Below are 14221 nucleotides of genomic sequence, written 5' to 3'. Positions count from 1 at the left end.
TCACTAGTGTTGCGCCGTAGTTTCAATTTGTTTTAGAGGTGGATTATAACGGCTCCTTTAAAAGTCTTATTGTCCGTGATGGATTAGATGTCTGTGGTGGTAATGTGTTCCAATCTTTAATAACTGTTTTGGGTATGAATGAATGTACCCCCGGAAGTGATTGAGAGCGCCCTCACGCGGTCAAAAATATGGCCCATTCCTTATGGTGTCCACTTTAAAAGATACATAGATGTATAATTGTTTTCCATTTGCAATGGAGACATTAAAGACAGTGGACACTATTGGTAGTTGTCAAAGACTAGCCTTCACAGTTGGTGTATCTCAACATATGCATAAAATAACAAACCTGTGAAAATTTGAGCTCAATCGGTCGTCGCAGCTGCGAGATAATAGTGAAAGAAAAAACACCCTTGTCACACGGAGTTGTGTGCTTTCTGATGCTTGATTTCGAGACCTCAAATTCTAAACTTGAGGTCTCGAAATCAAATTCGTGCAAAATTACTTCTTTCTCGAAAACTACATCACTTCAGAGGGAGCTGTTTTATACTACCAACCTCTCCCCATTACTCGTAATCAAGAAAGGTTTTATGACGATGATTATTTTGAGTAATTACCAACTGCCTTTAAACACTCGCTTACTAAAATGAGGTTTAATATAAACAACAATAACAACAAGAAATCAAACTATAGAGGATGTACCAACTTAACAAACGGGACAGGCCTCCACATTGTGTAAGGTGTGAACTTTTTAATTACCACAGGGCCTCATTATATTTTATTTATTTGTTTTTTCATCTCAAATCTTTAGACATTTACACGAGGAATACAAGTTGAACAGTGCTGTCAAGGTTATTCAAAAGTATAAACATTTTCATCTTGAGATGAGTACTGCCAGACCCCCGCCAATGATAAAAAAATGTACATGTATAGAGAATATGAATTTAGCAAATTCACCTTTTTTTTTCTAGGCAAGGAGTCAAAATGAGGATATGAGGGGTAGACTCGGTCGAATCTTCAATGAATCTAATATCCAAGATCTTTCCCCGCCTGTCAAGTCAGACTCGGATCTCCTGGTAAGTCTCTCCTACATGTACTTGTTGCAATGACTACATTATTTCTCACAAATGCTGACTTTGTTACCACTTGGAGTATTTGTGTATCACCCTTCACAAACTGTGGGTCATCATTACAGAATTGACCTCATGCATTGACGTAATCATGCTGCCATATGAGGTGAATTGAAAAAAAAAATAAAAAAATTGATACACACATTTTGTACGCGCAGCGAAAAGGATTGGCCAATGAACAACCTTCTTTTGACCTCATGCCGAGGGTGCCATACTAAAATGACGTTGAGTGCAATGGTCTATTCACAGGCCCTGTGCCACATGATCAAATTTGTTGAAAATATTTTTCATATGTATTTCGTACTTGTGCTTCCTCCAGTGTTAATTTTAGTTTTTTAAAGAGATGAAAAGGCTTTGATTTATTTATGGTGTTATTCGTAAAATTGTTGCAGCAACATCAAAGATCCTTCACCTTGCCAACACCATTAAAGCTGAATTTCAGCTTTGATCATTGTGAGACAAAGGTAAAACAGGTTTCATAGCAAAACCATTTGATTGAGGCCGTGTTGGAATTGGCGGCTACGGCTAGGGCTACAGCTAGACTTCCACGTCGTCATGCGTGGTCGCCCCATAGCAACACCCTCAGCATCAGCCGTAGCCGTAGCTGTAGAAGCCAATTCCAATATGACCGGGCATAATTAACCACGCTTCACACATCATCCTAAAGCAAAGGAAACAACTTCAAACCTCGCAGCATCTAACAATGCAGACTGACATGGTGGCGTAACGTATAAATGGCATGAGGTGACTTAGCTCTTTGATTTCCTGAGGGCGCTATATTACAGCTGCGTAATTGAGGGATATTGTTAACACCAAAAGTTAAGACCCATATGGTTCATACATGTAGCCTAATTAATTGCACTCATGTAAAGAAATAAAATATATTTATTTTTCTCAAGGATAATTAATGAAAATGATATATTGCACATATTGAATGCACATACAGTATGAATGCATTGTTTCAGAATATAATCACCAAGTGAAATCTGGACTGTTTCACAAGGCAAAGCCAGATTTCACAGAATTGTTATATTTTTTGACAACGCATGAACAAAGTGTGTGAAATGTTTGTTTTGTATAACTCACACATACACTGTATAGTACATAGAACCTTGTCATTTGAAATGTGTACCCAATTAAAACCAAATAGACACAAAATTATCCACTGTACCCACTGAAATTTCTATAAAAAAAACATTGTAAACAGCTTTGATGACTGATGGCTCCATTTAGACTCGAACCTTGTCCAACCTGAGTGATTTGCCTCTGGACTTTTTCTTTGTTCACAGAACTCGGATAAGTACTGACTATACAGTGCTTAATACCAATCAGTGCAAGCGTTACATGTAACAAAAAACAATTTATAACCTTGTCCACAGTGGCACAACCTTTGCCCCATCGGGACAAATGGGCGGAGATGGAGTTTAGAAACATCGCTACCCATTTAGAACGAGCCATTTCTGTATGAAACTTCGGAGTTTTGTGGCAGTTAATACTGTCAAAGTAATGAAAAACACATGACCTGTGCTCCACTAATCAAATGACAAGGATCTGTCTGTGTGGTATATAATCATTAGTATTTAAATTCTAAAATTACACCTAGTATTAAAAGGAGGAGAAGCCATCTCTGCACTAGTCTTACGACTTTGGCTTGACTAGCAGACATTTATTGCGCGCGGAAATATGGCCTCGCTGGATATGGGGGGAAGAAGAAACATTCCTATAATATCAATGTTCATGTACCCTGGGGTAAATTGCTTACTGTGCCACTGCATGCATCACCTATACATGACTTATTGCAGATTAAATGCATTCATTTTCTATCTCCCATCATGATAGTACAGCTAGTAGCATCTGAAGATAAAATTGGATTACTTTTACTCACCTGTCAACATGAATTTTCAATTTATTTTCTTCTGTTACATGTGGATATTATTACAGCTTCTGTTTCAGGACAATGCTCTCTCTATCTCTTTACTTCAGTCATTATCAACAAATGAATTGATTTAAATATGATTTCATTGTTTTTAAAGGCGCTGGACACCTTGGGTAATTGTCAAAGACCAGTATTCTCACTTGGTGTATCCCAACATACAATGTATGCATACAACAACAAATCTGTGAAAATTTGGACTCAATTGGTCATCAAAGTTGCATGAGAGTAATGGAAGAAAAAAAAAAAAAAAAGCTTTTTGCACAAATTTGTGTGCTTTCAGATACCTAAAAAAGGCTTCAGGTCTAAAGTTTTTTATTATTTGAGTGAGAAATTACTTCTTTCTCAAAAACTACTTCAGAGGGAGGAGCCGTTTCTCACAATGATTTTTACTATCAACAGCTCTCCATTACTCGATTCCAAGTAAGTTTTATGCTAACATTTAATTTGAGTAATTACAAATAGTGTCCAGTGCCTTTAACATCACATCAGTATTATTAACCTTCATCAATATTTATTTCAAATCCATTTACATATTTATTAATGCTAAACCATCACCAGATAACCCACGCTGTCTAGCATGGCACTTCTGCGGTTGTTTAACATGCACAGTGATGGGAAAACATGTCTTGGGATAATTCTAGCAACAAAAATGTAACAGTAATGCCATTTGTTTTCCCAGTTGCCATTTGATTGCTAAACAGCTTTAGGTTTACTCGAACAAGTACTTTGTGCCATCTTCCTCGGCTGATTTGTACTGTGGTTATAAAAGGAGATGACTTCACTGATCCTGTGGATCCATTTTTCATGACTCATCAGATTTCAGTTGTTAACAGCAGCTAGTGTTATTCTGTTAGCTTTCAAATAATACGATGTGAATAGTTTTCGTCTCACAAGACGCAAAATATTTTCTTGAAATTGTTTTACTCATTGGTCAAAAACTCCATCACCTCAGCAAGTAATATTTTACGGGAAGCTTTCTACCATCAATATCTCCAAATCCTGTAAGTTTAATGTAAATGTGTCAAGGTTTGCATAGTGTGTCTTACCAAAAGTAGCCAAACCCTTTTACATGGTTTTGATACCTTTGCCACTTTGCTCATTTGAAGGGTGGAGGAGTGTTGGAGACATTACTGACTAAACTAAAACGAAGTATGAGTGGGGATCTAGATGACGGTATGATGACAGCAAAGGTGGGATTCATGTGTGTGTCATCTTGGCATTGATTGCCCTTTCCTCTTTTGTGTGTTTGTGTAGTTGAAGAGCGCCCTCTCTCATTTAGGGGGTGTTTGGGACGATGATATAGACATGTACGCAGTGAGCAATACTTTGAGACACTCATCAAAATCAGAAAAAATAAGAACTTTAACTATTTATCAAAACTCTGAAACCGTGACTAAGAGAGAACATTTTTGTTAAGATAATTGTCAAAATCTTAACTCCACATGCATTTTTGCTGATACCACAAGGGAAACTGACTTGGTAAGTTTTAAATGATTTCATTTGGACAAAGACAAATTTATTTGCTTCAAGTCAAGAAGTAAAAGTCACGCTCAATTCGTGAATGGAGGGTATTTCCTGTACTTCACCAATAAGAACACCTCTGCCTGAAACTGAAAGGTAGAGGGCTCTGTTTATGTTACCTCATGGAGGGCATCTGTGTTCCTGTTGCATTTTTTTCTTTGTATGTTTGTTGGTACGCCTTGGTTGTAATCTGATTGATTTCTGTGTGGGTTTTGTGCAAAATATAATGCACGTATATATAATGTCCTTTTCTAAAACATGTCCATCTTTTTAAGGGCATTAATAATCTCCAATAGAGGCATTATATTCTAGCTACATTAGTCTGATTAACGGTTTTGTTTACCAATAGAAAATCAGAACGTTTCTTCCCAGTGAGTGTTTACACCCTACATTGTATTTTTTATATTTTAAGGAAAACATTTAGTTTTCATCTATTCAATTTGTTTTGTAGTGCAACGGCATTGCTTAAATAATGACACCCTGGTTATATTGCTTATAGTTACAATACATACTGACTAGGCCAAGTTAACCCTATAGTGCATACATGTATGTGAACCCTGGGCCAATACTGTCTGTACATAATTTATGCAGAAGACACAGATGTACAATAATACATGTGTCCTTTGCACATTGTAGAAAATCAAAATTATGTAGCTTATGGCATGGTTCTCCACAGTAACATTGCATAGTATATTGTTCACCAATATTTGTTGTTATGGTCGAAAGAAAAAGACAATTGTCTTTTTTTTTCCACCAATAAGTTACATTTCCTGTTTGCATGCACATAAACAATAACTCCAATAACTTCACTAACTTCTATAACCTTAATAGCTTCAATACCCTTAGTAACTTCAACATTGAAATAGCTCCATATTTCTTTTATTAATAGTAATAACAACTACTTAATAACTTAACTTAACTACTGAATAATAATAATAATTAACCATTCTTATATAGCGCATAACACATAGAAATCAAACATGTCCCTAAGCGCTTCTGAGAAAAACACAACAGAATACAAAGACAAGACGTACTGGGTAACAAATAAAATGGATGAATTAAATGATAAATAAGTGCGTCTTTAAAGCAATCTTAAACCTAATAATGGAAGCAATGTTTTTTATGTGTTCCGGGAGATTGTTCCATAAGGTTGAGGCAGTGTGAACGAAGCTGCGTTCACCATATGATTTGGTTATCGCTGGTGGAATAACAAACAACTGAGTCGAATAATAGAGTTGCATTGCAAAGGTTTTTTCAAACACAGTATCAACCGTTACACCAGCAGGTACCCATTTTTACCCCTGAGTGAAGCAATTCAAGTAAATCATCTTGTTTAAAGAAACAAGTATCACGACCAGTATTTGTATGGAACCCACATCCCAATGACTTAACCACCATAACTTGAGTCCAGTTCATTACACCACTTGGCCATGACACACTAAAACTTGTTACCAAGGACTATAAAAAGAATTTGATGTTGTTGCAAAACATCTTGAAAAGTTGGCACATGAATTGCATTTTATCTCATTAAGACTGTTTAATGATTGGTCAGAATGGAAGTTTTAATTGGTCGTCATATTTTTACTGATTAAAACAAATAATGATAGATTGCAACTAAAGAATGAGAAAATCGGCTTGGCATGATACATCTTGTCAAACATTTAAAATATGATAACACCAGAGTGTAAGGTTTTAGCCAGGATTTGTTGAAGTTGTCAATGTTTGCTCGAAACCTGAAAACCTGAAAACTGGGTATCTAAATTGTTCTCTATTAATTACATGCAAATGACAGATATAAAGGGGTTTCCAAATTTAAAACAGGGTGTCCAAATTACACCGAGACATATCCCTCTGGCGAACACTATGCCAGAGTGTCTCTCATTAGATATTACCGTTTCATTGTGTCAGATAACAAAACATTTTCTTTGAGTTTTAAAGTTTACTGTTAGCTCCTTCCTAAAATAACACAATATTTTATGTTTTCTTCTCTCAAGCCTTACTCCATGTCCCCTCAGTTGTCTGAGGATAGAGAGATGTCACGTTCAGAATCCTTAATGGAATTCTACGATGCATTGGATTATGCAGCATCAACAAGTGCATCGTCCTCTGAAGATGAGGTAAGAATTGCTGACTGTCAAGTCGGGTTCATACTTCCTTCGAATTGGATAGGAAATTTTACGTCACAAATTCGCAACGAGCGAAAAACAGCCAATTTACATCAAAATTCACTTCCCATTCACAGAAAGTATGAACCAAGGTTGTATATAACCATACCAACTTGACTTGAAGGCAAATTATACGTTTGGTGTTTGGAATTGTTTGATCAGTCTACTCTTATGTAAACAATAAAACTAACATCTGAACATTTTATTTTAAAAGGTGGTTGTTTTTTTGGGAGATATATTGCCCAAAATCCGGAGTGAATATGTCCATGTAATAGGAACAAACAGCCTGAGAGAAGTTCAGTGCAGTAATGCTTCTCAGATTCAAATTTTTGGACCTCAAAAACTGATATCTTTTTACATATTCACATTACTTATAACACCTTCACATTGTTGCATTCATTGACCTACTTCGTATTTAGCTCCTTTAAGATGAGAAATTGACTTGCTTTTTGGAAGATGGACATTTTTATATGAAACTATCAAAATATCGCCAAAACTCCGGAGTGAGTATGTCCACGTAGAAAGAATAATCCCTATAATAGGAACAAACAGTCTTAGAGTAGTTCACTGCAGTAACGCTTCTCAGATTCAAATTTATGGGCCTAAAAAACTGATATCTTTTTACATAAGCCACATTACTTATAACACCTTCACATTGTTGCATACATTGACTCTCCAGGACCTACTTAATATTTAGCTCCTTAAAGATGAGAAATTGACTTGCTTTTTAAAAGCGTTTTGAAGATGGAAATTCTTATATGAAACTATCAAAATTGTTTTTTAAAGATGGATTGATTTGAATTTTTAGGAGGAGATTGAGAGTTCATCTCTTGCCAGTGAGGAGGAAGTGGAGATGAGAGAAGAAGATTTCTTAGAACGTAAGTTTCTTCAACTTTTACAGACTTCAATTCATTGTTTTCAATTTAATTCACATTTATTTCCACTAACACGGTGTTAGTAACACCCGAGACGATCCGCTGTGCACCAACTCTGCAAAAAATTCAAAGATCACCTACTTAAGATTGAGTTGGCTGATCTACATAAATGTAACAAAAGTTAGTGTAAACCGTATCCTTGCATTGCGCGATCTGTACGAGTTGGCCACACCAGGCGTTTGTACAGTAGTCAACAGATGCCGATGAACATATTTCCTTAAATTACAGATCTACATGTACATTGTAATGCAAATATATAAAAGACAGAGTAAGCATACACTAGCAGGAAGACTTTGCATCAACAGGGTAGAGGGGTGTCCTATAGACCGGTCCCCTGACAGGCACTGGTGATGACTTCACTGGATACAATGATTTCATTGGATAAACGTGCAGTGACGTAAGCTTTCCATATGTTGTGATTGGTCCAAGGTGATGTACATGTAGTGTCAGCTTGCACCTTCTACCGTCTGCGTGCAGCGTACATCTTGTAGTGTTGTTTTATTCAATATGGAATACATGTATATTTGACTGCAAATCTGTGAGTGAAATAAATGGCAGGATTTGAACATCTGGTCAGGCCGGTCTCCGGTGTTATTAACGAGCCTCAAAGTGTGATGACAGGAAATTTAATTTTGACATTGTAATTTTATTGTATACATCTACATTTATATAGGACTAAAACAATAAAACAGTTAAAAAAACAAAGATATACTGTGCCTTTAAAATTTTATAAGAGCAAAGTTATTATGATAAAGTACATTGTTTTAGTGTGCAGCGTTGTGCGTTGTTTCTTTGTGCAGAATTGTCCATTGTGTCCTGTTGAAACTTACGCTTGTCCAAAGTCCTCTATTTTTTCGACAAAGTTGTTGGAATTCTTCATTACTGGCTGTTTCCTGTCATTCATTTATAAGAACAAGAGTGTGCTGACACTAGTGAGTTATTGCTTGTAGTGTGTATAAACACCAGCTGTGGTTTTCCCCAGGTGTAAAGACACTGGACACTATTGGTAATTATCAAAGACCAGTCTTCTCACTTGGTGTATCTTAACATGCATAAAATAACAAAACTGTGTAAATTTGAGCTCAAATGGTCATCGAAGTTGCGAGATAATAATGAGAGAAAAACACGCTTGTCACACGAAGTTGTGTGCTTTCAGTTAATCGATTTTGAGACCTCAAAAACTAATTATGCGGTCTCGAAATCAAATTCGTGGAAAAATTACTTCTTTCTCAAAAACTATGTTTCTTCAGAGGGAGCCGTTTCTCACAATGTTTTATACTATCAACCTCTCCCCATTACTCAGTACCAAGAAAGGTTTTATGCTGATAATTATTTTGAGTACTTACCGATAGTGTCCACTGCCTTTAATAACCAACAACAGGGAAGTGGAACATGAGCAACTATTAAGCTCAAATATTCTGATATAAAGTGTGCCTTTAACAGTATTGCGGTTTTAACAAGTATCTGCTTTTAAGCAGAGTTGGTTTTTTTGCAAAGTAAGGCTCAAGCAGCTCTATAAAATTAAACTTGACCCATGTCTTGACTTGACAATGTAGGTCATTAAAGGCAGTGGACACTATTGGTAATTATTCAAAATAATTATTATCATAAAACCTTTCCTGGTGACGAGTAATGGGGAGAGGTTGATGTTATAAAACATTGTGAGAAACGGCTCCCTCTGAAGTGCCATAGTTTTTGAGGAATAAGTAATATTCCAAGAATTTGATTTCAAGACCTCATATTTAGAACCTGAGGTCTCGAAATCAACCATCTAAACCCACACAACTTCATGTGACAAGGGTGTTTTTTTTCTTTCATTATTATCTCGCAACTTCGATGACCGATTGAGCTCAAATTTTCACAGGTTAGTTATTTTATGCATATGTTGAGATACACCAACTGTGAAGGCTAGTCTTTGACAATCGCCAATAGTGTCCATTGCCTTTAAACAAATAAGGAAATTAATTTCAAAAAAGTAGATGGTATTTTTTATTGTTACTTTTTTCTGGTAAGCAAGATTGTTTTTTCTCTAAGTTTGTGCTTAAGCAGCTCTATAAAATTTGACCCATGTCTTGACTTGGCAGTGCAGGTCATTGATCAAATCAGGAAATCAATTTTCAAAAAGATCATCATAATTTGGCTTGTGAATGTTTTTTTCCCTGCTTTTTGCAGCTCAATAAAACTGGACCCGTGTCTTGACATGACAATGCAGGTCAGTTGACAATTTCTGTAGCCTTGTCTGCTGTGCAATTTTCATACATTAGGTCTCAGAATTCAAACGTAGTCCCACATCTTGCAGGAAATACTGTATGTTACAGCGCCAGGAGTGTCACTGGGTGACGGACATGTGCGCTATATTAATTATACATTTAAATGCTTCAAATTTTCATACAAGCTGCAGTTTTCATACATTTTAATGCTTCAACCACTTCAGTAATTCTTATGTTTACTCTGATATCATTGTCTACATGCACTCAATTATGTACCAGTAAAAAACATATCCACATATTTTGTTGCAAACTAACTGCCTTACTTCAACTCTTAGTGCCCACCAGCAAAAGCTATAAACTTCTGTTTCAATTTAATATTTTATTTACCTGTGAGATCAGATTTCCATGAAGCACAAAAATCATTATTTTTTTAATTTCATTTCATTTGTTAATTTCCCAAATAAAACTGCAAAGTACAGAAAATAAGAACGATAAAAAAACATAAACATACACAAAGGAGAGAGAACAAAAAAAGTAGCCCCCCCCCCCCTGATGGGAAAAAAAAAAAAAAAAAGTAAACTAAACTATTATTGAATTAATCTAAAGATTCCACAATTTAAGAAACATACAATATAAAAGGACATTATAATGAACATAAAACATGGCTTACAGATGCAATTAAAACTATAAAAGCTCATTATATATAGGCATTAAAAAATACAAATTTGGTAAAAAGAGAGATTCTGGTCAACTAATATATTATGTTTGCCACTGTCCCATTAATTAATCTTGCGTTCTTCTAAAAAAAACAAAGCACCGCGGCATGACTAATTAAAAAAGAAGTGACATAACATTGCTTTGCATAGCCCGTGATAATCATTTATTCAAACGACAGTTCATTATACCTGAGTGAAACTGATTCTCAGAAGAGTTGTAATAACTTCCTGTTTCCCGCTCAAATTACACAAATATGATGATTACCATAGCAACATTGACTAACCCCTTGTCAGAGAGAGCCTTGAGGACCATTCACATGCAAATGAGCGCTCTTACGCCACCATGGTCTGAAGAGAGACCGAGCGCTGACCATACAACCTACCTGCAAATATGAATAATTTATCCAATTACATATTAGAGCTGTGTGTCTACGACGAGGCTAGGTGAATTCACTATGTCGTGGTTTGATTCACTGTAAAGTAGTGAAGACGGAGAGTGTCGTTGTTGTATGGCGGTTGTGCCAGCAGCACCAAGGCGGCTGTGAATGCTATCCAGCAACAGGGGGAACCTAGCGGGCCCATAAATGGTCAAGGAGGTCCCAGCGTGGATGTGTTTTGCAGCAGCGGCCTGCCAAACCAAAATGGGATACAAAATGGACTTGGGTTCTGACGGTATGTCTTGATGTCACTTGATGGTGTTTTTTTTTTATTTATTAGGAATTATGAGTTGTGTATGTGTGTTGTATGGTGTGGTTTGATGAGTTGTATTTGGCTCATAAAAATGTTCACATCGTCGTGCAGTGCGCATCTACACTAATATACAGTCTACTAAAACAGTATTTGAAAAATTAGATTCTGGGTCAAAAGTGTGTCTTATTTTTGTATTAAAATAATTTAATTTAAAGGCAGTGAAAACAATTGGTAAATACTCAAAATAATGTCAAGCATAAAACCTTACTTGGTAATGAGTAATGGGGAGAGGTTGATAGTATAAAACATTGTGAGAAACAGCTCCCTCTGAAGTAACGTAGTTTTCGAGAAAGAAGTAATTTTCCACAAATTTGATTTCGAGACCTCAGATTTAGAACTTGAGGTCTCGAAATCAAGCATCTGAAAGCACACAATTTCGTGTGACGAGTGTTTTTTTCTATCATTATTATCTCACAACTTCGACGTCCAATTGAGCTCAAATTTTCACAGGTTTGTTATTTTATGCACATGTTGAGATACACCAAGTGAGAAGACGTGTCTTTGACAATTACCAATAGTGTCCAGTGTCTTTAATTTACTCTTCGATTATTTATTTCTGTCTATTTCTGTTTATATTGAAGCTTAATAAGATTTTGGTAACAAAAAATAGCTAGGTAATGGGCCATATTTTTGACCGCGTGAGGGCGCTCTCAATCACTTCCGGGGGTATATTCATTCATACCCAAAACAGTTTTTAAAGATTGGAACACATTATAACCACAGACATCTAATCCATCACAGACAATAAGACTTTTAAAGGAGCCGTTATAATCCACCTCTAAAGCAAATTGAAACTACGGCGCAATAAAAGTGACAGAACGCCTATTAATTTGTGCAGGGCGAATCGCGTGTACCCCCGGAAGTGATCAAAATACTATTTATAGCGCCCTTGCGCGGTCAAAAATAAGGGGCATTGAAGAACTGATCTGAAGTTTGATATCAAATAGGTCATATTTTTTAAACCTTAAAGCAGTTATTTAATTTGACTCTCACCAACAACTAAATTCAATGTTTCAAATGAAAAAAAAAATCCCTTTTCTTTGTATAAAAAGTAACATGATCAGGTCCAATACAATTAAAATGGCATTGTCTTCTATGAATAGCTTCGAAAAGCAATTTTTTGCAACGACCGACAACAATCCCTATTTGGTGCAATAATGTAAGAATGAACACAAACAAGTATAAATCCATCATCATGCAGTATATTATTGTTTGTTAATTAAAAACGTTAAAACTTCACAGCCAAAGGCTTGATATCAATGAGAACTGTAGCAATGGGAAACTACATGTATAATATCCATAATTAAGTTTTCATGAAAACCTTATGGAAGAGAAGTCTTTAAAAAAATACAAATAATATTTTAATATCGCACATTTTAAAATGGCCATTGGATTACCTCTCACCCAATCAGAATGCACGAACTGTCCCAGATTATTATGAATAATCTTTTGAAACTATTTATCAAGGGAAGTCTGCAATTTTACATCATGGCTGGCCTCAGACAAAAATAGCGCGGCCATCCTTTTACTTAAAAAAAAAATCCCCCCAAATTCCTACAAACTGATTGAGAAGTTGACCCTTGATATTTGATTCAAGAATACCTTGTTATTTTCATCATAATCACCATAGCAATGACTTAAAATACAAGTAGAAAAAACAGAATGGCCATCCTTTTACTTCAAAATAAAAATCATTTGAGAAAACTGACCCTTGATATTTAACGATGGAATACATACATATAGTACTTCTCGTTATTTTCACCATAATGACCCTTAACAATGAATTTGGAAATTTGTCATCCGGGATAAGGATTATTAATAAGGGAATCAATGTGTGGTGAAGAGGTTTTCCAGGCCTGGTTCTAGATCATTTTACCAAGACAAGTTTTTAAGTAAATTATAAAGAACCAGGCCTCGGCGGGTTTTAACCACTAGTTGAAAACCGATTCAACACACTTTGATTCCCATTCATAAATCCCTTTTCGGTCAAAAACATCATCACTTTTTGGTCTAAAAAGTAAAATAAATGCAAAAATTATAATTGTTAAATGATTTCTTTCAACACAACACCCCTCCAGCTATGAAACAGTCAGTGATTTTGATAATTGTAAGCCTCTTAAATTGTTCTTTGTTCATCAACCTAAGATCGATTATAAAAAAAAAAACTTTTCTTTGTCTGCCAAAATGATGCATGTTATGGGCTGAACAGAGGAGGTTAATACCACCAGCATATATTTGATGTACAACGGAAGTACCTATACAGATACATAGTACTCACATAATACATGTAACATGCAACATGTAAAGAGCCATTTAATTTGTTTCAACCCATACACCGATGTGTTCTAATTAAGCATTGTATACTCAGTACTTTCCCAAGTTCACAGGCAAATCACTTGGTGGGATTCAAATCCGTGACCTTTACATTGCTAGAGCAGATGTGATGCCAGTAGACCACAGAGCTACAGTAGTGATGGCTAGGGGCAGAATTTGGTTTGATTTAAACATTAATTTTATGCAACTTTTAAAATAGCTGATTTTCAGTTGATGCAAATACTGACTTTTGTGTAATGTGACACGTGCGAGGAAGCAAAGGAAATCACATTGAATGATGCCCAGACAATTTTGTGGGATATACATGTACATGTATACACGGCAAATATATATATATTTTTTTTGAAATTGTGCTAGCCAACCACCCCCCGTCCCCCCCCCCCCCCCAAAAACAAAAAAATATATATATATAATAAGAATTATATATAATAATTATATATTTGCATAATATATGTATTCAAAAAATTATTTAAAAAAAATCAAGTTGGTGACATCTGGCTGAATGCATTGTGTTTCACTTACGCACA

The 14221-nt window shown here is 35.7% G+C and overlaps 1 protein-coding gene across 4 annotated transcripts in view; it reads left to right on the top strand.

Annotated features, from left to right (window-relative positions):
* The window catches only part of LOC117291170 (oxysterol-binding protein-related protein 6-like), a 61594-nt gene that overhangs the window by 25095 nt on the left and 22278 nt on the right, over positions 1–14221 (top strand). For 2 of the 4 annotated variants that reach the window (XM_033772739.1, XM_033772740.1), the window contains exons 11-15: positions 969–1073; positions 1520–1591; positions 4170–4253; positions 6579–6701; positions 7558–7627. In XM_033772739.1, coding sequence (XP_033628630.1) covers positions 969–1073; positions 1520–1591; positions 4170–4253; positions 6579–6701; positions 7558–7627 — 454 coding nt within the window. The remainder of the gene's footprint in view (positions 1–968; positions 1074–1519; positions 1592–4169; positions 4254–6578; positions 6702–7557; positions 7628–14221) is intronic. The other 2 variants (XM_033772741.1, XM_033772742.1) reach the window with 2 other exon arrangements.

Source organism: Asterias rubens, chromosome 6, assembly GCF_902459465.1.
Source record: "Asterias rubens chromosome 6, eAstRub1.3, whole genome shotgun sequence".
Taxonomy (NCBI): Eukaryota; Metazoa; Echinodermata; class Asteroidea; order Forcipulatida; family Asteriidae; genus Asterias; species Asterias rubens.
Note: the sequence above shows the minus strand (reverse complement) of the source record. Positions and strands in the feature narration are given on the sequence as shown.